The sequence below is a fragment of the Mirounga angustirostris genome, unplaced genomic scaffold (genome assembly GCF_029215605.1).
Source record: "Mirounga angustirostris isolate CCGP_5_RB_7025 unplaced genomic scaffold, mMirAng1.0.hap1 SCAF_9, whole genome shotgun sequence".
Classification (NCBI taxonomy): Eukaryota; Metazoa; Chordata; class Mammalia; order Carnivora; family Phocidae; genus Mirounga; species Mirounga angustirostris.
The window spans coordinates 7,317,065-7,339,418 of record NW_026991717.1 but is presented as its reverse complement, the minus strand read 5'-3'; the positions used below and the strand labels follow the sequence as shown (position 1 = coordinate 7,339,418).

At 47.8% G+C, this 22,354-nt stretch overlaps 2 protein-coding genes and 1 pseudogene across 2 annotated transcripts; 2 read left to right on the top strand and 1 right to left on the bottom strand.

Annotated features, from left to right (window-relative positions):
- Nucleotides 1-884: 884 nt before the first annotated feature.
- MRPL46 (mitochondrial ribosomal protein L46) lies at nucleotides 885-10,277 on the bottom strand. Its single transcript, XM_045899435.3, has 4 exons — nucleotides 10,032-10,277; nucleotides 8,366-8,555; nucleotides 7,435-7,608; nucleotides 885-1,270 (listed from the first exon to the last, which is right to left on the bottom strand). The coding sequence occupies exons 1-4, from the start codon at nucleotides 10,257-10,259 to the stop codon at nucleotides 1,020-1,022; spliced, it is 843 nt and encodes a 280-aa protein (XP_045755391.2). The 5' UTR covers nucleotides 10,260-10,277; the 3' UTR covers nucleotides 885-1,019.
- On the top strand, nucleotides 5,002-6,947 carry LOC135361496 (tudor domain-containing protein 3-like; annotated as a pseudogene).
- Nucleotides 10,278-10,437: 160 nt separating the features above from the next.
- MRPS11 (mitochondrial ribosomal protein S11) lies at nucleotides 10,438-20,839 on the top strand. The gene is made up of 6 exons (XM_045899436.3): nucleotides 10,438-10,709; nucleotides 10,824-10,946; nucleotides 16,170-16,268; nucleotides 18,394-18,523; nucleotides 19,491-19,556; nucleotides 20,221-20,839. The coding sequence occupies exons 1-6, from the start codon at nucleotides 10,645-10,647 to the stop codon at nucleotides 20,326-20,328; spliced, it is 591 nt and encodes a 196-aa protein (XP_045755392.1). The 5' UTR covers nucleotides 10,438-10,644; the 3' UTR covers nucleotides 20,329-20,839.
- Nucleotides 20,840-22,354: the final 1,515 nt, after the last annotated feature.

The window sequence follows — 22,354 nt, the reverse complement described above, 5'->3', positions numbered from 1 at the left end:
GCGGAGGCATGCCTGACACCCGCCCTCCCTTCCACTCATTTAGCAAATGTTCACTGAGTGCCTTCCGCGTGCCAGGCACTGGGACCAGTGATGACTCAAGCAACACAAGGGGATCGAGAGCCGCAGCCCAGAAGCAAGAGATCAGCCTTCTCCTCCTGTACCATCAGTGACGTCAGACTCAGCGGAGTCCCATCTAGCCATGATTTCCCCATTTGTAAAATGGAGGGGACAATCAGAGCCTGTTTATTTCACACAATTGTTTCAAAACAGATAGGACTAAATTGTTTAAAAATTGCTTAAAAATTAAAAAAGAAAGAAAAAAAAACAAGAGAAGAAAAGGGGGAACCTGAGTGGCTCAGTCAGTTAAGCACCTGCCTTCAGCTCAGGTCATGATCTCAGGGTCCTGGGATCGAGCCCCACATCGGGCTCCCTGCTCAGTGGAGAATCTGCTTCTCCCTCTCCCTCTGCAATCCCCCCACTCCTGCATGTGCGCGTGCTCTCTCTTTCTCTCTCTCATAAAAATAAAATCTAAAAAAAAAGGAAAAAGAAGGAAAAAAGGAAGAAATTTTCCTAGGCTAGGCAAATACACTTTCATATCAAATACAAAGTGAGGAAAACACAAAATGGCTAATGGCTAAGGAACTGCATAGAACTAGTTTCTTTGCATGAGCCTAGAAGCTTTCACAGAACTCGGGGTTTTTAGAAGGTCAATTCATTTCCTTCAGTTCTCTCTTTCTGGGTCCAGGAAGCTAACTGATTCACTATGAAGTAATGCAAGACTCAACTCTCAGCCTGGAAACAAGGGAAATCACCCTAAGAGACGGCTCTCTCTACACAGTGAAAAGCCAGTCGTCCTCAAAGGACAAAATCAGCCGAGACCCACAAGGTGATAAACTTGTTTATTTCTCTGAATTTAGTTGGCTGCGTGCTGTTCCCTGCAAAGACGGGACAAGCACATAACGTCCTCGAGGTCCCGACCACAGGCCTGGTCGAGTATTGTCCACTGGCGGCCCCGCCCATCAGAGGTCCAAGAGAAATCTCCTAACCTGGGCCAGGTACTTCGGTTTCAAATAGTCACCCAGCTCCTCCTTACAGACCCAGACATGATGGCCCTTCTTCCCGGTCTGGGAGAAGTCTCCAGTTAATAGCAGTGCTTTGAAGAAGAATACTTTGGCCCCGAGGCTACTCTCTGTCCGCATAGCTTGAGGGAACTTGAACTTGTAGTGGCCACAGGGGGCATTTCCCAGGAACTTGGCTTCCAGGTTGTTTTCTGAAGGGAAGAGGGGAACATTTGGGAGATGAGGATGCACCCACCTGTTTACTCTGGCTCCTCAAATCACGGGGTCTCTGTGAGAGCCATTTCCAGCGCGAGGTAAAGCAATCCCTGAGAGTGAGGATGAGGGTCATTCCTGAAGAGCCTGTCCCCCTCTCCATCCATGGGCTCACGGGCTCTAGATTCACTGGGTCCATCCCATGTGCCAAGCTACTGCTCTCAAGACTGAAGTCAGCGATGCCATTCAGAGACCACTACCTGGAATCAGAGCACCAAGCTTCTAGACTCTGCTCAGCCACCGTCTGCTGATGAAGGACCAAGACACTTAGTATCTGTAAAGCAAAGCTCATTAGCCTTTCAAAGGGAGTGTCATTTGAAAAGCATAAAAAGGACCCAATTTGACTTCTGTGGGGTGAAAACATTGTAACCAAAGTTAAAAGACAAAGACAGATGGCTGGATATTATCTAGATCTATAACAAAGGGTTAACAGCAACCGAGCCATTCCAAAGGAAAAGGGGAAAGGACAGATGAATGACAGCATTTGGAGAGCCAGCTAGCTAAACAGGAAAAATAAAGCTGGATTCCACCAACCTCAGTCCTCACATCAAAAATGATACCACACGGATCAAAGATTTAACAACAGAAATTTCACTTTTGTAAAAAGACTGTGTATTCTGGATGGTGGTTTCATGGATGTTTAATCTTTTCTGAATTTTTCTGTATTTTCAAATTTTTCATTAAAGGAAAAAAAAAACCCGAAAGAGTACTAGAAAAAAAATGTGGGACACTTTCCGTATAATTTTTGAGAGGGAAAGCCCTCACCAAGACACAAAATTTTAAAAATCCATAAAAGAAAAAACTACTGGGGCGCCTGGGTGGCTCAGTTGTTAAGCGTCTGCCTTCGGCTCAGGTCATGATCCCAGGGTCCTGGGATCAAGCCCCGCATCGGGCTCCCTGCTCGGCCGGAAGCCTGCTTCTCCCCCTCCCACTCCCCCTGCTTGTGTTCCCTCTCTCGCTGTCTCTCTCTCTCTATGTCAAATAAATAAAATTTAAAAAAAAAAAAAGAAAAAAAGAAAAAACTATTTACATAAAACTAAATCTTTTTACAAGGAAAAACGAAGCATAAGAGTCAAAGGCAAAATGGCACACTAAGAAAAATATTTTCAACACACTCCACAAAGGAAGGGTGTCTTCAGGTGTAAGAAGTACCGAGGAAAAAGCCAACAAATCTACAAGAAGAGTGAATTAAGCATATGAACAAGGAGTTCAGAGAAAAATAAATACCACTGACCTATAAACTCATTAAAAGGTGCTCAATCTTATTAACAACTAAAGAAATATAAATTCAAACAACAACATGTCATTACTGAAGTCCCAACACTTGGGAGCTATCCACTACCTGTCAAGGACAAGAGAAAAATGGGCACTCTCACACCATCGGGAGGGGGAGAAATTAGTGTGAACCACTATCTTTGGCAAGAGTTACCAATTTTAGGGCGCCTGGGTCTCAGTTGGTTAAGCGACTGCCTTCAGCTCAGGTCATGATCCTCGAGACCCGGGATCGAGTCCCGCATCGGGCTCCCTGCTCAGCGGAGTGTCTGCTTCTCCCTCTGACCCTCCCCCACTCTCATGAGCTCTCTCATTCTCTCTCTCAAATAAATAAATAAATAAAATCTTAAAAAAAAATCCTTTAAAAAAAAGTTACCAATTTTAATTATGCATACCCTTTCATCCAGTGACTCTGCTTCTAGAACTTGATCCTCCCAGATACATTTCTCTGCCCGCATGCACAAAGGTGACTACACAAGGACGCTCATTACAGCTTACTTGTAAAAGCAACAGACTGGTGAAGTGAATGCAGTACACGTGTATTATGAAATCGTATGCTGGGGTTAGAAAGCGTTAAGGTATGGCTTCACATGCTGATAGACAAAGATGCTTAAAAGCTGCATAGAAGAGAAATGAAGGTATATAACCATGCTCCTACTATGTGGGGGAGAAAAATCAGATGAAGTATGTATGTACTTGCAATTTCTAAAAGGATATACCAAAAAAATTAAATAAATAAAAAATAAAAGGATACACCAAAAACTGTTAACAGGGGATGTCTCTGAAACAAGAAAATTACTTCTCACCCTGTATTACATTTACTACACACTGTTTTGATAATTTTCTTTTCACCATATATAACGAATTGCTTCTCTCAATAGTAAAAAAACAAAAGACAAAAAAACCCACTATTGGCCTCAGAAGAGGAAGTGATATATGATGTGAGCTCACCTACAACACAAAATGCCAATAGGGGGTATCTGTGAGTGGTGGAATTACACTGGCTTTATACTTTATACTTTCCTGAATTTTCTCCTTATTTCACTGAATATATACTTATTTTTCTATAATCTGGAAAAAAAAGTTAAAAAATATAGTCAAATCAAGAAGAAAAAATAGTTCATTATAAACTGGGTAAAAAATCACAAAGAAATGCAAGTAGCCAGTAAACACATGAAAATATGGTCAATCTCACTAACAATCAGGAAAATGCTAATCCAAAAGAGATCATTTTGTACTAACTAGACAGGCAAAAATTAAAGAGACAAGTCCATGTGTCGGTGTGGTCTAGACAAACGGGTATGTACATTCTGCAGGACAACTGGACAGTACCCGTGGAAAACTTCAATGTGTTCATCCTTGACCATTAATTCCACCTCGAGGAATTCCATCTTGCAGGACTTGGGAGTGAGGTGCCAACGGGGAGGAAATAAATGGGACTCTTTTACATGTATGTATATATATACACATACACACACACATTTTTACATTTTTTGAGCTTTTCTTGGCCATTTTAATTATTTTCTATTATTTGCCATTTTAATAACTGCAATAAATCAACATGTTTTCTTCGTTACGCACCTGTTTAACAGTGGTATGTCATTCGTAGGTCTCTCATGCCTATTTATTACAGCAGGAACGTTACAAGGACAGTGAGTTCCGAGGCGGAAGCCCTTTCCACGTGGCACACGGGAGGGAGAGCAGAGCATCCATCATGTATGTGTGAGGGAAGCTGAGCATCTGAACAGTGATCCCGGTGAGAAACCCACATGCCACCTCCTCAGGGACAGCTGAGGCCGTGGGAGAACCGCGAAGATCCCCACCCACTCCATTCTGTCTCGCTCCCGCTCTTGCAGGCCACACGGGGCCCTCGTGGGGAAGGAGCAAGGGGGCACTCCGTGCTGCTGCTTCGTTAGCAGGTGCTGGTGACAAAGGGCCAGTAGAGCGCTGTCGATACTGCCAAATCTACATGCTTAATAAACACTCAGCGGGCATCTACTGCGAGCTAGGCTGAGAGCTGGGATGACAGGCATGATACTGCCCGTACCTTTAAGGGAGTCAGAATTCTAGCTGGGGGGGAGAAATGTGTCAATACACAGATTACAGGCAATGGAGTAAGTGAAACAGCGTGTTCTCCACTAGAATGTAAGCTCCCACAGAACAGGGGTAGTGTCCTGTTCCTCACGGTGACCCCACTGCCTGGACAGTGTCCAGCAAACGGGAGGCTCGGAGTAAATGTTCGCTGCATAAAGGTTACGGGAACCTAGAGGGAGGAGTAGCTCTGTCTACATGGAGGCCTGGAGAAGGTCCCATCACAGAAGGTAAAATGTACAAGCTTAGTCTTCAAAACTGAGTAGTCAGACCAAGGAGGAGTAAACTGTTCCAGTCAGAGGCCAGGATGCCACAGAAGAGATGCATGAATGACCACATTACTGGAGGGATGAAGAAGGTCTGCGAGGTTGGAACTCAGACTATACATCAATATGTGGTCAGATGGAAGACTGGCAAGCTCAGGACCAGAGCAAATGTATTTGTAGGTCATGCTTGAAAGTCTGAGCTTTTATGGGAAACCTTCTAGGCAGAATAGTGTTTGAAAGGTCATTCTGGAAGCACTGAGGGGCATGACATGAAAGCAAAGGGGAACTTATTTAGCATCCACTTCAGAGGTCCAGTGCCATGGTTCTCAATCACTGTGACTCCACTCCCCAGGCAGTGTCTGGCAATGTCTAGGGACATTTTTGGTTGTTACACTAGGGGGAGTGGGAATGGGCTAGCACTACCAGCATCTAGTGGGTAGAGGCCAGAGATGCTGTCAACCATCCTATAATGCTCAGAACAGCCCCCACAAAGAACCCTGGCCCCAAATGTCAACAGTGCCACGGATGAGAAAACATGATCTGGTGAGAAGCAAAAAGGGTGACAGCTACCACTGTGGGAATAAAGAAAGAAATACTGAGAACAGACCAGGCAGGACTCGAGAACTTCGGGACGTCACAATGAGGTCAAAGATAACTCCGAGGTTTCTAGTTGGGTAAATGTATTGTCAGGCCAGTAAGCACGGCTGCAAGGATAAGAAGAGGTGCAGGCTGAGAGTGGCAGGGTTGTCAATTTTGAAAGTACACACTAAATTTTTAAATCTCGGCAAGGGACAGGGAGAGCACAGGGATGGTGCCTGCCAGCCCGCATCCCCAGAGGGTATTTTAGCAGATGTGTGTTGAATTGAATGCGTGCCCCTCAAGCCAACCATTTTAAGATAAGCAAATAAGCCTCTAGGCACTTTCCAGGTGGCGGCCCCTGTGCTGGGCCCTGGGGCAGAACCTAAATCACAGCAGAAACAGCTTTATCAGGGATAACAGATTGTCAAATACTGAGTCACCAAGAAATCTTCCTCAAAATGACACCAGACTGCCAAAAAATGAAAAATGTCCTCATTTTCAAAGAGACACTCAAAATTCAAAGTCAATTTTAGAAGGCAGTGGATTACCTAGACAGAGACATTCTGAGAGACCAAGTACTTCTTCAGGATCTGAAGTATGGGCTAACGAGAGAATCATGAGTGAAAGGCTATATTCCAGATATGAAAGAACTAAACACACTTCATGTCTTTTAAGTTCTCAGCACAATGATGTTGCTTAAAAAAAAAAAAAGGATTAACTCTATGCAGAGCAGATCAGGAAAAGATCCATCCTATGAAGAGGTGAAATAAAATCCACTTCCTCAAATAATCCATATATTAAATTAATCAAAAACATGGGAAAAGATAAAGCCAAACAGCAAATCATGATCATTTTTATGAACAATAAATAATGAAGCTTTCAGTGGTGTAAAAACTGAAAAACATTTTACTGTAAATACGGATGACTGGAATCCTGTCTGAACTGTTCCACTAGTGTTCCAAACAGAGACAGAAATGGCACTAAAGAGAAGGTGAGTAGGACCCACGATGGCTACCCACGACAATAAAATCTTACAATCGTGGGCTCAAGGGAAGATGTGGGCCAATTAAACCCGAGAAGGTACTAGAATTATCTATTCCTGTGGAATATGCCAAACTGTGGAAACCTGGAAATGAACATTCTGTACTTTGCTGGGGAGACAACAAGGTTTACTGAGCAGAAATTGAAGCTCTCCATTTTTCAGGTACAAGAGCAGTTGTTAAATTTGCTGAATGAGGAAACCACAAAGATGCACCCTTACGCAACACCGACCTGCTCAAAGAGAGGCACGAGAGGAGGAAGGACCTATAACCAAACTCTTGAGTTCTGCAGAGGAGGTAAAGGCCAAACAAGAGGATCTACTCAGCCAACCTGACAGTTTTACCAACCTCCCCAGGCTTGGAGCTAAGACCAAGCAGAGTCTTTATGAAGGAGCCATTGACTAAAATTTCCAGATCAAATCCTGTTGTCAGACCTCATGCTTTCCCTTCAGAAGAAGCAGCCACTGTGGTGGATGTTATTATTTAGCGAGTGAAAAAGTAGATTTTAGGAGGAAAAAAATTCAACCCACACAAAGGATGGAAAAAAAATATGGAGTTCAAGAAAGCAAACACTTTTTACAAGTAAAAGAAAGAACTATTTCTTCTACCATCAATAAGACCAACATGCTATATTATAAAGAAAGAAAGAAAAGAAAAGAAAGTTTTAAAATCTCAGTGGAACAAAGTCTCTCACCTGATCTAAAATTCTTTCTAGGTGAAATTTTTATAGATTTCAAAGTTCCCATTAACGACACACTTCCAATCCTTCCAGCCATCCTCACAAGTCAGTCTGCAAATCCCACGGCTGAGTGTGAAGGGAGTCTCGTGAGCTTCAGATAGAGGCAGAGAACTCACCTGAGAGTGCGGCCAGGGTTCGCTCCGCTGTTCCCCGGAGGGTTTCCCCGGGCTGCCACTCTGCCTGGGGAAGCATCCAAACATCCTGGTCTCCAAGCTTCTCCTTGACCAACAGAACAAGGTTCCTGTCTAGCTTCCGGTGCAGTGAAGTTCTGTCATTCTTTTTATCGGCTTCTGTGAAGAAAAGGGGATCAGAGAAGACAAAAAGACGGTAATCTGCTAGAACCAAGGAGAAGAGAGTTTTTAGTCTTCCTTTAACGTAGAGCTATAACCTTTACCCTCTTATAATCAAATTATGACCCTGACCTATCTCTCTAATTCAGACTCTTTAAGGGTAGAGTCTCACAATCTTAAGAAAACTACAGTGTAAGAAGACAAAACCAAAAGCTGAACTTCTCCTTTGAAGAGCACAACGCAAGGTACTTTGAGCCGTTGGAAAAGAAGCTATACCCACACTACTTCAAACACAACTACTTCACTGGCTTTGACACTATTACTGACTTAACTTGGCCCCACTTTCTCTGTTCTTCAGTCTCCATCTGTGAAACAAAGGTAAGAGAACTCAATCCTCTGCTTTAGGAGAGATTTCAGATGAAACACAGGAAACTCTAGTGGGAAAGGCTTAATTTCCCCCCACTCTCACTCCCAAACTCGGAGGTAAACTCAGATAACATTCATGAACTTTAACTGAGAGAGAATAGGTTACCACAACACCCTTACCTCCCACTCAAAACTAACATCGGCCTTTAAAAATTATCTTAGGCTGGAAATGAGGAACAGGGAAAAGAATTTATTTTTCTTCCACCTGAAAGAAGTTTTGCAATCATTTGCTACTTAAAATACAAAGCAGGGGCTAAGCAAATGTCCTCTGTCTGGGAACCGAAATACCCCCCTTTTCCTTCTTTCTTGCTGGCCTGAAAAGACCACAAACCTGTTATGCGAGCTCCAGGTTTGAACTGTAGAAATTTCTGCTCCCATACATCTTCTATATCCTGCACCAGCAATATATTCTGTTCACCTTCTTCTTCATCATACAAGTCAGCTTTCTTCTTTGCCAGTCGTTCGGCTTCATCCAAAGCACGAAGCTCATGGTCCGAATACATACTTCTCTCTACCTCAATCTGGGAAAATTAAAGGACAAAAAACAAAACAAAACAAAAAACAGGCAGAATAGAAAACAGAGCTATAGCACATTTGACATACTCAGAAGTTTATCACCCAGCATAACCAGACATACAATCAAAACACCACAGAAAAAAAAAAAAAAGAAGGGGCGCCTGGGTGGCTCAGTCGTTAAGCATCTACCTTCGGCTTGGGTCATGATCCCAGGGTCCTGGGATCGAGCCCCACATCAGGCTCCCTGCTCGGCGGGAAGCCTGCTTCTCCCTCTCCCCCTGCTTGTGTTCCCTCTCTCACTGTGTCTCTCTCTGTCAAATAAATAAAATCTTTAAAAAAAGAAAAAAAGTCACCCGCACTTTGGGCTTGAGTTACATTTGCTAAAATGTTAGAATGTGATTGGAGGTCAAGCTGCTACAAAGAACAGAGGACTGGGACAGGCACTGCCTGCCCACTTAACCACACTCCAGTCCTGTCAGTCCTTGATCTCACCATGGACCTCCCTGCCTCAGGGAGTTTACAGATTTTGTTCCTTTTTCCTAGAATGTTTCCCCTCATGCTCGTCTCTTAGGAGATTCCTACTCATCCTTCAGATTTCAATTTAAATATCACTTTCTTAGGGAGATATTCCTTGACACTCCCCATAAAATCAAATTAGATGTCCCCGTTAAAACTTTTTACAGTACCCTGTGTCTTCCTTTATAACACTTAGCAGGCTCTGCAGTTATATAGTCATATGATTATCTGGTTATTGACCGGCCCACCTCCACTAGACAACACTCTGAGAACCAGAGGCATGTCTGTCTTATTCATCTCTAACACTTAACACAGTGTCTACACAAAATACGTGATAAATGATTATCTATAAAATAATAAACTATTTACAGAATAAGTTTATAAACCAAGTAAAAAGTACGAAGTGAAGTTTAGAGCTCTCAGCAGCCAACACAGAAAACATCTCAGATTCTAAGGAAACAGCAACCTTCAATCACTACCTGTTGGGATTTGAGCCCCTCACAGCCACTACACTGAATATTTGCCCGTTTCCTCACTTGCCACTCACACAGACAGACTTTATCACTGTCACCTAATAGATGTGCCCACTACCGTCTCCGAAAACACCACATCACAGACTCTCTCCTCTCTACATTATCGACTACCTACGAGAGGAACTAAGTCGTCTTGTCACCACCGCATACCTAGTGTGTTCAATGAAAAAGAAAAGCAACTCTAAAGAGTTGCCTAACGTGACAACAAAGACAGCCAATGAAAACAAACTTATTGAACACCTTCTATGTACCAAACCAACCCAGTAAGGTGGACACCGATGCTCAGGTTGAGTACGCTGAAGTTCAGAGAGGTGAAGTGACTTGCCCAAGGTCACTCAGGCCGGTGCCGGAGTCGGGATCGAACCGTGGCCCACGTGCTTCTGTTGGTTCCCCAACAGCACCTCGAAGCCGCGAGCCGCACCTCCATCCTACCTGTTGTAGTAGAGCCGCCATCTCTTCCTGCAATGGAGTCAGCGGCTTCGAGACCAGCGGTGGCCGCTGCAGGCACACCGCGCCCAAAAGGCGCCATGGAGACCCGCTGCTCGAGGGTGCAGCCGCAAGGGCCAGGCTGCGAAAACGCAGGCTACCGGCCCAGAGCCCCTCGAACCGCCGCCCGCCCTTCGCCCCCCCAAACAGAGTCCGCCTTATGGACGCCGCCATTCTTCTACCCTCCCACAATGTACCGCGGCTCCCTGCGGGGTCCTGGGCCAATCCCATGCTCCCACAAGGCAGCGCGGGAGCGGCAAGACGGAAGGAGTCCTGTCGGGTGAACAATTAGGACGAACCATTCCAATATGGAGGGGTGGGCGAAGATCTCATGTTAGAAGGTTAGGGGAAAGGGAGGAAATTTCCGGTTGCCACTCGAAACGATAGTTATTGTAGAGCATTTGAATGGGAATAAAAATCTTTAGTGGGCCTTATGAAGAGGACTGAGATGACTTTCCTTCTACGCCCTCCCCCACAAGCGCTCGTGGTGCGGGCCGCTGCGGCTGCGCCGGGCTCCGCGGCCGCCGCGGACGGAAGCTGACGGGGGTCAATCCAAGTCATGCAGGTGGTACGAAAGACGGGGTCTTGGTTCTGGCGGTCGTGGGCTTGGCCACCGACGCCCAGGTAAGAATGATCACACACACACACACACCCGACTGCGCTCCTGCCTGTGTCCCTGAGCCGCCTGGACTGCAGTGGCCTTTAAGCCTGACCTCACCGAGCCTTCCTTCTCCGCAGGGTCGTGGCCGGGGCGCCGGCCTCCACCATCCACACCGGCGCCCCGCAGCTGCAAGACGCGGCGGCCAGTCGGGAGGTTGAGGAGAAGGCGGCGGCTCCGGCTTCGAGCCGCAGCAGCTTCAGGTGAGGGCCACTTAAGCCCAGCTGTCGGGACACCGGCACGGCCGTCCAGAGACCGAGAACCAGTGAATTCCCAACTTTGCCACTTGACATCTTTGGGACCTTATGCAAATTAGTACCTGAGCCCCAGCTTTCTCGTCTACAAATGGAAAGGATGCCGAGAGAGTTTGCGAGGATCAAATGAGATGAGCCTTGGCACAAAGTGGGCGCTCTGTGAACAGTTTGATGAATGAATGAGCGAATGTCGGAGGTGTATAGTAAATATCACTTTTTCCCTCTGAGAGGGGTATCACGGCAGACCAACAACCTTCCCTGGGCCTCGGATGCAAAATGGGAGTTGGGGGGCAGGGGGCGCTACGCTGTGGTGTAGATTATTGAGTTGGGGCAGGGTGGATTTTGTGCTCAGCCCTGGGGACTGGCCCATTGCTCTCCATCAGTGCCACGACCCCTATGTGCATTCACATCCATTTAACACGTTTACCGAAAACCTGTTTGGTGCCAGGCACTGTGCTAGGGTGCTGGGAATACAAATACATTCTTCCCCCACGAGTAGGTCACAGGGTACCGGGGAAAACAGACATGCAAGCATTTTCAGCATAATCTGGTCAGTAGTGTGCTGGAGGTAAGAACTGGTTGCTTGGAAGTATGAAGGAATGAGTGTCTCACTCCTGAGGAAATCAGGCAAGACTGCTAGGAAGATAATGTGGAGCTAAGAACTGAACTGAATGAGAGTTCAGCTGGACAACATGAAAGAGATGATTTTAGGCAAAGCTAGTATTCTGTGTAAAGGCATGCAGTATGAAAGCACATGGTATATTCAGGTGTCTGTGTGATGGCAGATGAGGCCAGCAAGAGAAGGAATCAGAAAGCTGAGGGTCTTATCTGTAACAGTGCGACTTTCACACTCTTCCCACTGTAGACAGTGGGGAGCTCCTGAAGGAACTTAAGCCAAGATCCTGTTGGAGTCATTCAACAACATCAGGCACTGTTTTAAGGCATTAGGGACACATCAGTGACCAAACACCCAAAAAACCCTGCCCCCATAGAACTTAAATTCTAGTGGATAGGGGGCAGTAAATAGAAAACACGTAAAACATGAGGGTATGACAGATGGTGAGGGTGTGTCTAGTGTTTGGGAGGAATAGCAAGAAGGTCAGTGTGGAGGAGTGAAGAGTAAAACAGGAGATGGGGGAAGGGGATGAGTGGTGCAGCAGATACACGGGGTGCATCTGTTCCGGCTTGTAGGACTTCGTGAGGACTTCAGCTTTGACTCAGAGTGAGATGGGAAGCCACTGAGAATTTTGAATAGAGAGTTGAAATGATGTTGCTTCATTTTAAAGAGTCCCTTTGGCTGCCGTGTCGATATTGAACTGTAGAGAAGTAAGGATGGAAGCTGGGAGACGTCTTCTAAGCAGTTAGAAGATTTTTGAAATAATCCAGGCAGGAAATAATGGTGGCCTAGACCAGGATGACAGCTTTTGGGGTAGGACATACAGAAAGTGGGACCAACAGGATGTGTTCATGTAAGGTGTGAGGAAAGGAGAGGAAGGAAGGAACACTAAAATTTTTGGCCTAAGCAGCTGGAAAGGTGGAGTCATCATTTTCTTGAGATGGGGAAGGCTGCAGGAGTTCGGCTTTGCTTAAAATTAACATCCAATGGAGATCCACTGTAGGCTTTTAGAAATGGGCTTCAGGGGACTGATCGGGGCTAGAAACACATATTTGGAAGATTCATCATATCGATGATGTTTAAAACCACAAGACTGTACAAGATCATCAAGAGAGTAAAGGTAGATAAAGAGGAGAAGAGGTCCAAGGACTGAACCCTAGAGCCAAAGAGACAAAGACGGAAACTCCTGAGAGGTAGTAATAAAACCTAGAGGGATTTTTTTTTTTTTTTTAATGTAGTTCAAGGCTGGAGAGATCAGCTGTGTCAGATGTTGTTATGATAAGTCATTGTGCTGATGACAGAACTGCTCATTGGATTTAACATGGTGAGTTGGTTGGTGACCTTGCCTAGAGCATTTTTGGCAGAATAATAGGGCTAAAGTCTGATTGGAGTGAGTTCAAGGAGAATAGAAGACAGAAAGAAACGTCAAGTGTAGTCAGTTCTTTGAGAGGGAGTAGAGAAATGGGCAATAGCTCAGGGAGGCTTTGAGATAAAGAGGTTTTTGTTTGTTTGTAGGTTGGGGAAATGACAGCATGTTTTGCTGATGGGAATGATACGGGATGGAAACATTGCTGGAGTGATGTCCTTGACAAGTGGAGCATCATAAGAGGAGAGAAGGCAAAGATTGTGGGCACAGATGTTTGGTAGTGGAAGCTGGGAGAAACTCTGATTGCTTGTATTTCTCTACGAAGGTCATCAGCTGGCCGTGAGGAGACAGGAGGGAAGTGGAGGCTTCAGTAGACAAAGGAAGGTATAAAGTAGTCATCCAGGAGAGTGGAAGGATAATTGAATTGGGGACATGCATCCAGTACTGAGGGCCCACTCGATGTTAGAAGTCATTAAAATAAAGCAGTAGTTTTCAGCTGGGGCAATTTGGCCTCCAAGAGGACTTTCAGCAAGGTCTGCAGGCATTTGGGGTTGTTACAACTCAGGACAGTGGAGAGACAACTAGTGGGTAGAGGCCAAGGATGCTGCTGAACACCCCGCAACACGCAGGCCAGCCCCTCACCACCAAGAATTACCTTGCCCAAAATGTCAATAGTGCTGAAGTTGAGAAACCATGCTATGTAGAGACCAGTCAACATTGGTGTGGATTTTTCTCTAGCCAGCTGTGCAGAGGCATGCCCAGGCTCAGAGTGGCTGGAGAGATGGATTCAGCCAGAGTTGGGGTTTGCCAGGAAGGTACGATGAAGTAAGAGGAGGCGGAGGACTGAGGGGGTATGCAAGGGAGCGATGATAATGATTGGTCATGAAACTTACTGGAGGCCAGGAGAGAAGAGAAGGCCTGGGGGTGGTGAGGGAAAGTGAACCAGTGGGAGAATCGGAGCGCTTGGAAGGGTTCCTGGAGAGGGGGTCGCATGGGTGTGCCTGGAAGTGCTGCTTGAAACCAAGGTCATGATGAAGTTGCAGACATGGCAATGACAAAGGCCAGGTATGACCACAGGAGGAAGTAGCCAGGCTAGGATAGAGGACACAGGATCATTGGAGAAAAGGAGGTCAAGAAACAGAAGCCATATAGTTGGAAGGATCTTACGGAAGCCGTACGTATAATTATGACAGGAGTGGTGAGCCAGGACTATCAACGCTGCATTTTTCTACATTTATTTGCATTTTTAAAAAATCATCTCTAGCCACAATTAGAAAGTGGGTTGCAGACCGTGAGGCCAGGCTTTCTTTATCTGGGGATGAAACTACAGCGGACCCGGCCCAGGTCCCAGCGTCTGGCGCACTGTCAGGGTCTGTTTGGCGTGGTTGCCCTCCCTCCCATACCTGAGCTGCTTGCGGTGGAAGTCAGCCCTCCCAGACCTTCAGCGGGAGAGAGCAGAGGCTGTTTTCAGTCCTCAGCCCTTCTGAAGAGACACCGTGTGTGCTGGCCCCTCCGTTTTCCTGGTTGTGAGCATGGGTATGAAGAGGCAGCAGACCAATGTCGGAGGGCTTTGTCTTTCCTTTGTCTGGGCCTCCCCCTGGTGAACCACTCTTTCGTTTGTACATTGGACCTGGTTGGTTTAGAGGCCTGATCTTGTCTGTGCCTTTAATTAAATGGTTCAAGTTCCAAATCCTCCCGAGTTCAGAACCCTTGCTGTATATGAAAGCATTATACTAGTATGGTCAGACTTTAGTAGGCTTAGTTTTTGGACCCCCCCCCCCCCCCCCCGCCGAGTCAGTAGGGGAAATGATCCCTGGGGAAATGATGATGTCCTCTCAGAGCCTCGTCTACTTTCCATCTTGGCTTGTAGGTTGAAAAGCTGGCAGCCTGCTGAGGGGCCGAATCATCTCCAGATCAGGCCTAGCAGGGAGGAACACACTTGTAACTCTTGAAGACCATTGCGTTATTTTCTGTTTTGTTTTTAAAAACATCTCTAGGAAAGCAGGTGGGGCTTGGCAGCAGGATGGCTCTCCTCTAATATAGTATTTTCTAAACTGTAGTCCGTTGAATTTCAGGAGGCATGAGGAGGTATAAAACAGGTCTGGTGCGTGTAGGCAGGATGCAACAGCAGGCTTACTCACGTCTGGAATGTTGAAGGACAACTGTATGTTTGAATAAAAGGAAGGACAGCGTTGCAGACTGGGCTTTGAATTGAGGCAGGTCTCCTAGGCCCAAAACCTGGCTTCCCTTGCTGACCCTGTTCTCCTATTTGTATCTCAGTTTCTCCACCTGCACACAAAGAATACTGACCTAGAGGTAGCCAGAGGACAGATTACACCGAGATAGAGAAAGATCTTGAACTCAACACAATGTCTAGATCAGTGTTCTCAACCCTGGGTTCGCATCTGGTTCACTGGAGATATTTTAGGAATAGATTCTCGGGCCCCATCCAGAAGTGAGGCGTGGCGATTAAGCATCAGATTCACGAAATTCTGCCATTCAGCCAGCACGGAATGCTACTGGTCTAGGCTAGAGGTTGGCAAACTGGGTGCTACCCCAATCTGGCCAGGGGCCTGGTTTTTTGTAAATACCGTTTTACTGAAACACAGTTACACGCGTTAACTTACTGTTGTCTGTGGCTGTTTTTGCACTCAAGAGGCAAAGCTGAGTAGTTGAACAGAGACTCCGTGGCCAGCAAACCCTGAAGTATTTACTATCTGGCCCTTTACAGAAAAGGCTTGCTGACTTCTATCATGGGGGATGCTGGATTTTTTTTTTTAAAGTAATGATACTATAAGTATTATTAAAATTATTTTGTCCTTTTTTATAAAATAGAGAGTCAAGATACATCTGAAACCAGAAATAGAGATTTGACTTTATTTATTTTAGTTGCAGAAAGAGTGTCCCGTAGAGAGTTGAAAATACTGATCTGAATGTACTAGAAGGGACACAGGAAGGTAGGGAGAGTGGATTAAATGCTCTTTTTCTCCTAATGGAAAGTCACTAGGTGTGTCCAGAGTTGACACTCAAGAAAAGACCACCTCGGGCCAGTGTTCGTGGGTACAGCTACAACACCAGACCGACTGGGGGCAGCTACCCCAGGAACAGGTCCGGGGTGCAGCGCTGCTGGTTTTCATTCACTTAAAACAAAAAAACCTGGGATTTACCTAAAGTGTTTCTTTAATTACAGCATTTACCCTCCAGTTCCAGGACAGGAGAGCCCTCTGAGGTGGGCAGGAAAGAAATTCGAGGAGATCCCAATCGCACACATTAAAGCGTCCTACAACAAGTAAGTGGAAGGAGCACCTGGGCAGATCTCGGTGGGGGGTCGGGGGGGCTTCTTTCTCCTTCGTGGGGGAGGGCAAGCCCAGGGGCCTGCGTTCCGCACAGTAGTGTTGATGCAGGGGTCCCCTGGCGCCCCTCCTTCCTGTTTTGAGAAACCACCTCTGTCTTTATAGTTTCTTCAGATTTCATGAAAACATGAACTAGGTTGGGCAGATCCTAGTGTTAAGCTTTCTCTGCCTGCCTCAAGACTAGTATTTCCTAGTTCTGCTCAAAAGTTGGAGAGAGTGTTTATTAGGGTGCATGTGTTAAGTGTCACTGGGTACTAGGGAACAGAGGATGGGTGAGATATACATGAGAGAGGTGGTTTAAGAGTCTATGATTTACTGACAGACTAACCAAAATGTAAATCTGCGAGTTAAGAATTGTCCCTTTGAAGCATTCACCTTGGGCCACTGTGCACTGACCTCCAACCTCATTGGGCTACGCAGAGTCGTGATTCAGTGCGTGACTTCCAGATGAGTGTTGGGGCCTTCCAGGTGCATGTTGGCAACAGAAACCTTGCTGACCTCAGGGACAGCTTTGCAGGCCGGCCCCCTCTGGGAGATGGGCTCATTGCTTAGTCACAGCCTGCCCAGGAAGCGATTCAGAGAACCGTACAGGGACTGTCGGTGGTCAGGGATGGCGTGTGGAGCACAGCTGAGATGCCAGAGGATTCATCCAGCATTCATGTGACAAGCTCAAAGTGAGAGCAGCTGGGTTTCTTTTTCTCCCCTGCTCAGGCTAATAAGGACATAGGTTAGCGCTCTCTGTGTAAGCGCCTCTGCTGAAGTTGTGTCAGGGACAAGCAGTTCTCCTGCGCTTCTGTTCAGCACGGAAAACCCGGGGAGCCCTGCCAGGGGGAGAGGGCAGTGGTAGCCAGGCCAACAAGCAGACGGTCCGGACCCGGGCCCGCCCACCGGCCCCCCCAGCACGGCTCCTCCACCTCCCTCTTGACTGGAGTCCTCAGGGAGCTCCTCAGACCAGAAGATTCAGTGATGTTGGCCACGGGGAAATGAAATGCATGTCTAAATATTTCTTGAAGTCAGAGATGACTAGAAAAGTTTCACTTAAAAAAAGTTTTGTGATCGTGGAACAGAGTGTCATTAGCATTAAAATGATCCAATATGGGAATATTGCTCACTTTTTTAGGTATGATAATGGTTTTATGGGATTTTTTTAAGTCATTATCTTTTAGAAATATATACTGAAATATTTACTGATGAAATGATGGTCTGGGATTTGCTTCAAAATAACCCATTGTGGAGGAAGAAGGGAGTAGAAACAGAGTTTATAGACAAGACTAAATTGGATAGGAGTTAATTCCTGAAGCTGGGCGATGGGGTCCATGGGTGTTCATATACTCTTCTGTTCATTTTCGGGTATATCTGAAACTTTCCCTAACAAAGGCCTTTTTTTTTTTTTTTAATTACCTGATGTGAAACATGTAACTTCTTAGAAAAAAAGCCCGACAAAGGTATCAAATCTTAGACACTTCTTCTGGATGACATTTAACCACCCCGGATTCTGCAGCTTGTCTTAGACTCCTAAAACAAAATACCACAAACGGGGGGCTTAAACAACGGACGTGGATTCCTCACAGTTCTGGAGGTCCAGGAGCAGGGAGCCAGCGTGGGGGGCTTCTGGTGAGACTTCCTCTGAGTCTCAGGTGGCCGGCTTCACGTTGTGTCCTCTCATGATGGAAGGGGCGAGGGAGCTCCCTGGGGCCCCATTTGTGAGGGCTCCACCTCCACCCTGATGACCTACCCACATCCCAGAGACCCCCCCCCTCCAAATACCATGAGGTTTGGGGTTAAGATTTCAACATGAATTTTGGGGGGACACAAGCATGCAGTCCATACAGAGCAGTCCTTAGATGATATGACGTGTCCGTTTTTGATGAGGTTTAGGGGGTGATTCTGACCTTTCTTGACACCTGCTGTAGGAGTTCGAAAAGCATTCATCTGAGAAGCTCAGAGGGGAAGTGGCTGAGCGCCCTTTTCCTTCGCACGTGGGCTTGCAGGGGCCTGGCTTCAGTGCTCTTACTTCCCTGACCGGTCGTTAATGTGCTGCGTGCCTCCCTGCTTCCCCAGCACACAGATCCAGGTGGTCTCGGCCGCTCACCAGCCCCTTGCGCGCACTTCCTGTGGCACGGAGGGCTTCCGGAACGCCAAGAAAGGCACGGGCATCGCCGCACAAACAGCAGGGATAGCCGCCGCCGTGGTAAGTGTGCTTTCTGGCTCCTTCTGTGGTGCTCTGGCCTCCGCATGGCTGATCGCCGTGAGGAGGATTCTCCTCGAAGCAGTGGTGTCCCACAGCTCTTGTTCGATGCCCCAGCCCTGGCGGCAGTCTGAAGAGGTCTGTCTCTCTCCTTCCCTCATGCGATACCGATTTCATTGTGAGCTGTTGCGGACCTTTCTAGAAGCCAATTGGCAGTATGCTCCTGTTAGTATATTTATTGACCATCTACTATACGCCAGACCCTTTACATTCATTACCTTAAATGCTCAGAAGACGCTCAGAATTGCCCGCGTTTTTGAGAGCCAGTTAAGATCCAGAGTGCTGCTTGCTTTGAGTCATTGGTCCGGGGCTCCGGCCTGTGCGCGGTCTACCATAGCGCCGGCCTTACGGAGTTCACGTTCTGCCCAACAGGAAGTATTTCCTGAAGGAAAACCTTGGCCTTCAAATGAAGCTTGGTGCCCCAAAATATTATTTGCTGTGTATTAATGATCATCAAAATACAATACAGATTTTATACACTTGAAATGTCAGTGTTAATAGTGGCTTCTGCGTGGTAGGTTGAGTGACTTCTGTGTGTTTTCCAGACTTTCTATAATGAATAACTGCGTTTATAATCAAGAAAGAATATTTTAAATGATAACACTTAAAATTTTCAGTGATTTAAAATAACGCTTTTTAAGTGGGTTATTTAAGTGAGGCCTTAAAATTCTGCCTTTACTGAGAAAAATGTGAGCCATGTTCAGAAATCTCCATCAGGTGGCAGTGCTGCCCTGGGTTAACAGGGATCACAGTTGGCTGTAAATCTAGAATCCGACATGTGCGGTGCTCTCTGCCCGCGTCTGCCTAGCACCGTGACCATCTGTCCTTTACTGCCGTCCCTGTTTTCTGCCTGTTTACATATGTGGGTGTCTTCTCCCCGGAGCGCTAACCACTTGCTCCTCCTCTCCAGAAAGCTGCGGGCAAGGGCGTGACCCACGTCCGAGTGGTGGTGAAGGGCCTGGGCCCAGGGCGCTTGGTAAGTGGCCGGGAGGCTCTGCAGCGTGTGTGCTTCCTTCGTGAGAGTCAGGAGAGTAGACAAACCCTCTCCTGGATTTCCAGGATGGCTTGAGTGTCTTTCTGGTCTTCTAACCTACTGAGCTTCTCAAAAGCAAGCCCAGGTCACCGAGTTTAATTCATCAGACCCTTATGGAGCACTTGCTGTGTGCCAGGCACTGGGCATAGGAAGGTGCTCCGTGGGGGACTGTCACAAGTGGGTCCCCCAGTACAGACTGGTGGGTGTAGCGGTAAACTCGTGCCCAGGATGCTGGGAGCCCACTGGGTATATCCCCAAAGAGGTGACATCTGTACTAACTTTTCAAGAAGAGCAAGGCATTAGCCAGGTGTGCAACGAGGGAGGGGACATTCCAGGCAGAGGACACTACAAAAAGGTAATGCTTAAGGTGGGTTGGGATTTACAGGTAGTCTTGGTTTTCAGATCATAAAGCACAAGGTGGGAAGTGGCAGGTGCTCCTAGAGAAATGGACAGCAGCGAGGACGCGGTGAAGGGGTTTTGTTGGGAGTCTGTGGGGGAGAACAGAATCAGGATTGTAGGGATCAGAGCCCCCACCCCGTCGATCTCCAAGCCCTCTGTGGACGTGCTGGGTCCATGGCATTTCTGCTGTGCCTTCTGCTCCTTCCAGTCTGCCATCAAGGGACTGACCATGGGCGGCGTGGAAGTGATCTCAATCACAGACAACACCCCCATCCCACACAACGGCTGCCGCCCCAGGAAGGCTCGGAGGCTGTGACGAAAGGAAGCGTGTGGCTGAACCTGGCAAGTCCCACCTCCAGCTGGACCTCATAGAAGGCACACCGTCCGAGCTCTCCCCAGAGCAGGGCTTGCTGGAGACCCCCTTGCGTGGCGGCCTCGCTTGTCCCTTCGACTGGAGACCGGGGTGCAGAAGGGACTCAAGAGGAGCCCCAGGGCAGCTGCGGTGCAGACTCCGCAACCAGGAAGCGCTGCTCTGCAAGCTAGACGCGCCTCTGCCTCCTGTCTAACGTGTGAGCTTTGGCTTGCCGAGTTGCGGGCAGTGATCCCTGTGGCCTTCCGAGAGTGAGGGCGCAGGGCGCCTGGGTGCCGCAGTCTTTTGAGCGTCTGCCTTCCACTCGGCTTGTGGTCTCGGGGTCCTGGGATCGAGCCCAGCGTCGGGCTCCCTGCTCGGCAGGGAGCCTGCTTCTCCCTCTCCCTCTGCTGCCGCTCCCCCTGCTCATGCACTCTCTCTCTATCTAATAAATAAAATCTTTTAAAAAAAAATCAAAGTGAGGACGTGACTGTGAATGGGGAGGGGAGACCTCAGGCAGAGGGGGAAACGTACGCACAAGCCGTTGCTTACCCGGCAGCCTCCTCCCTGCTCCCAGATGTTTCCTTTCAGGCCCCAAATGGAGATCTGCTTGCCTTCTCCCTCTAGAGTATTCTGGTGGTAGAAATCCCACCGATAACGGGCATATTTAAAGTTAGCGCCAGTGGTGTGGGAGGACTGCCTGAGCTCCCCCATGGTGACGTCTCCTGCGCACGCGCCGGGGCCTTCAGCAGTCCCAGCGCCCGAGATGGCCCGAGATCCAGGGACCCCGAAGGGAGGAGGGAGAGGGGTATGAGACGGGATTCTCTCGAAAACTGGCTGGATGGAGGGATGGGCAGGAGCAGTGGACGGTGGGGAGCCCCAGGCAGGACTAGCTGCTCAGTGATCGCCTCTCAGCTCCCAGACACCACAAGGGAGCCCAAGGCGAGGGGTCTAGAGACCCGACAGGAGGGACTCCGCCTCCTTGGGCACAGAGAGGGCCAGGGTGGAGAGCATCGCAGACAGGAGGGAGCAGGGCGCGTCCTCAGGAGCGCCGTTCCTCCCATGTGAGCAGGGACCAGGGACCAGCCGGCTGAGCACAGAGGTAGTGCGATCAGCCTGGACTCCAGCGACTTCATCCACAGGTGTCCTCTTAGGAAAGTGACTGTGTTACACAAGGTTGGGGGAGGCGGTGGGGCGGAGACCACAGCTTGGGCATGAATTTAAAAGGAAAAATGTCTCCCTACCGCCTTCTCTTCTGTCCTCAGCAGGATCTGTAAAGGTTCACTTGTGACCCTTGACTAAAGAAACCCAACTAGAGACCTGTTGGATTAAGGCCATGGCCGGAAGGAGTTCCGCCATCTCACCGTCAAACTGCCCATAAACGTGATTCATGAAAAAACATGAGCGAGTGCTCATGCAGCTCCTGAGAACCGCTCTGGGATTTGATACGGGTTAGCCTTTATTCAGGTGGACAGAGGACAGTCGGACAGTTTATCAGGCAGGGCCCAAGCAAGAAACAGATGGTTCAAAAGGTTGAGAAAGTTAATGAGGGCTCTTTACAGAGGTGTGGGCAGGCTTGAGGGAATAAACACCCTGGAGCACTCAAGGACTAGCCAGAGCCCGAAGCCGTGTGTGTGTCCCTGTCCCCCCCGCCCCCCCAGCAGCCGGCAGGGGCAGGAACAGGAGGAGCACAGCCTCTGCCAAACCCTGGCCTGGCCGAGAAAGGAAGGAAATGCCCTCACTGTTCCCCTCCCTCCGATCACCTGCGGGCATCCCAGTGGCTGAACCCAACCAGAAGCAAGAAGGGAGGGGAGCAGGCTGGTGTGGTCCTGGAGGGTCGGCCTCCTAGGCCACAGAATGGTGTCCTCTGTCATTCCTGAAACCCTCCATACACTGTCATGTTAGAAAATGTTCTTTTATTTACAGGAGGGCTTTGAAATGGAAGGGAGTGCTTAAGCACGGACAGGACACTGGGAGCTGTACAAGATCAATG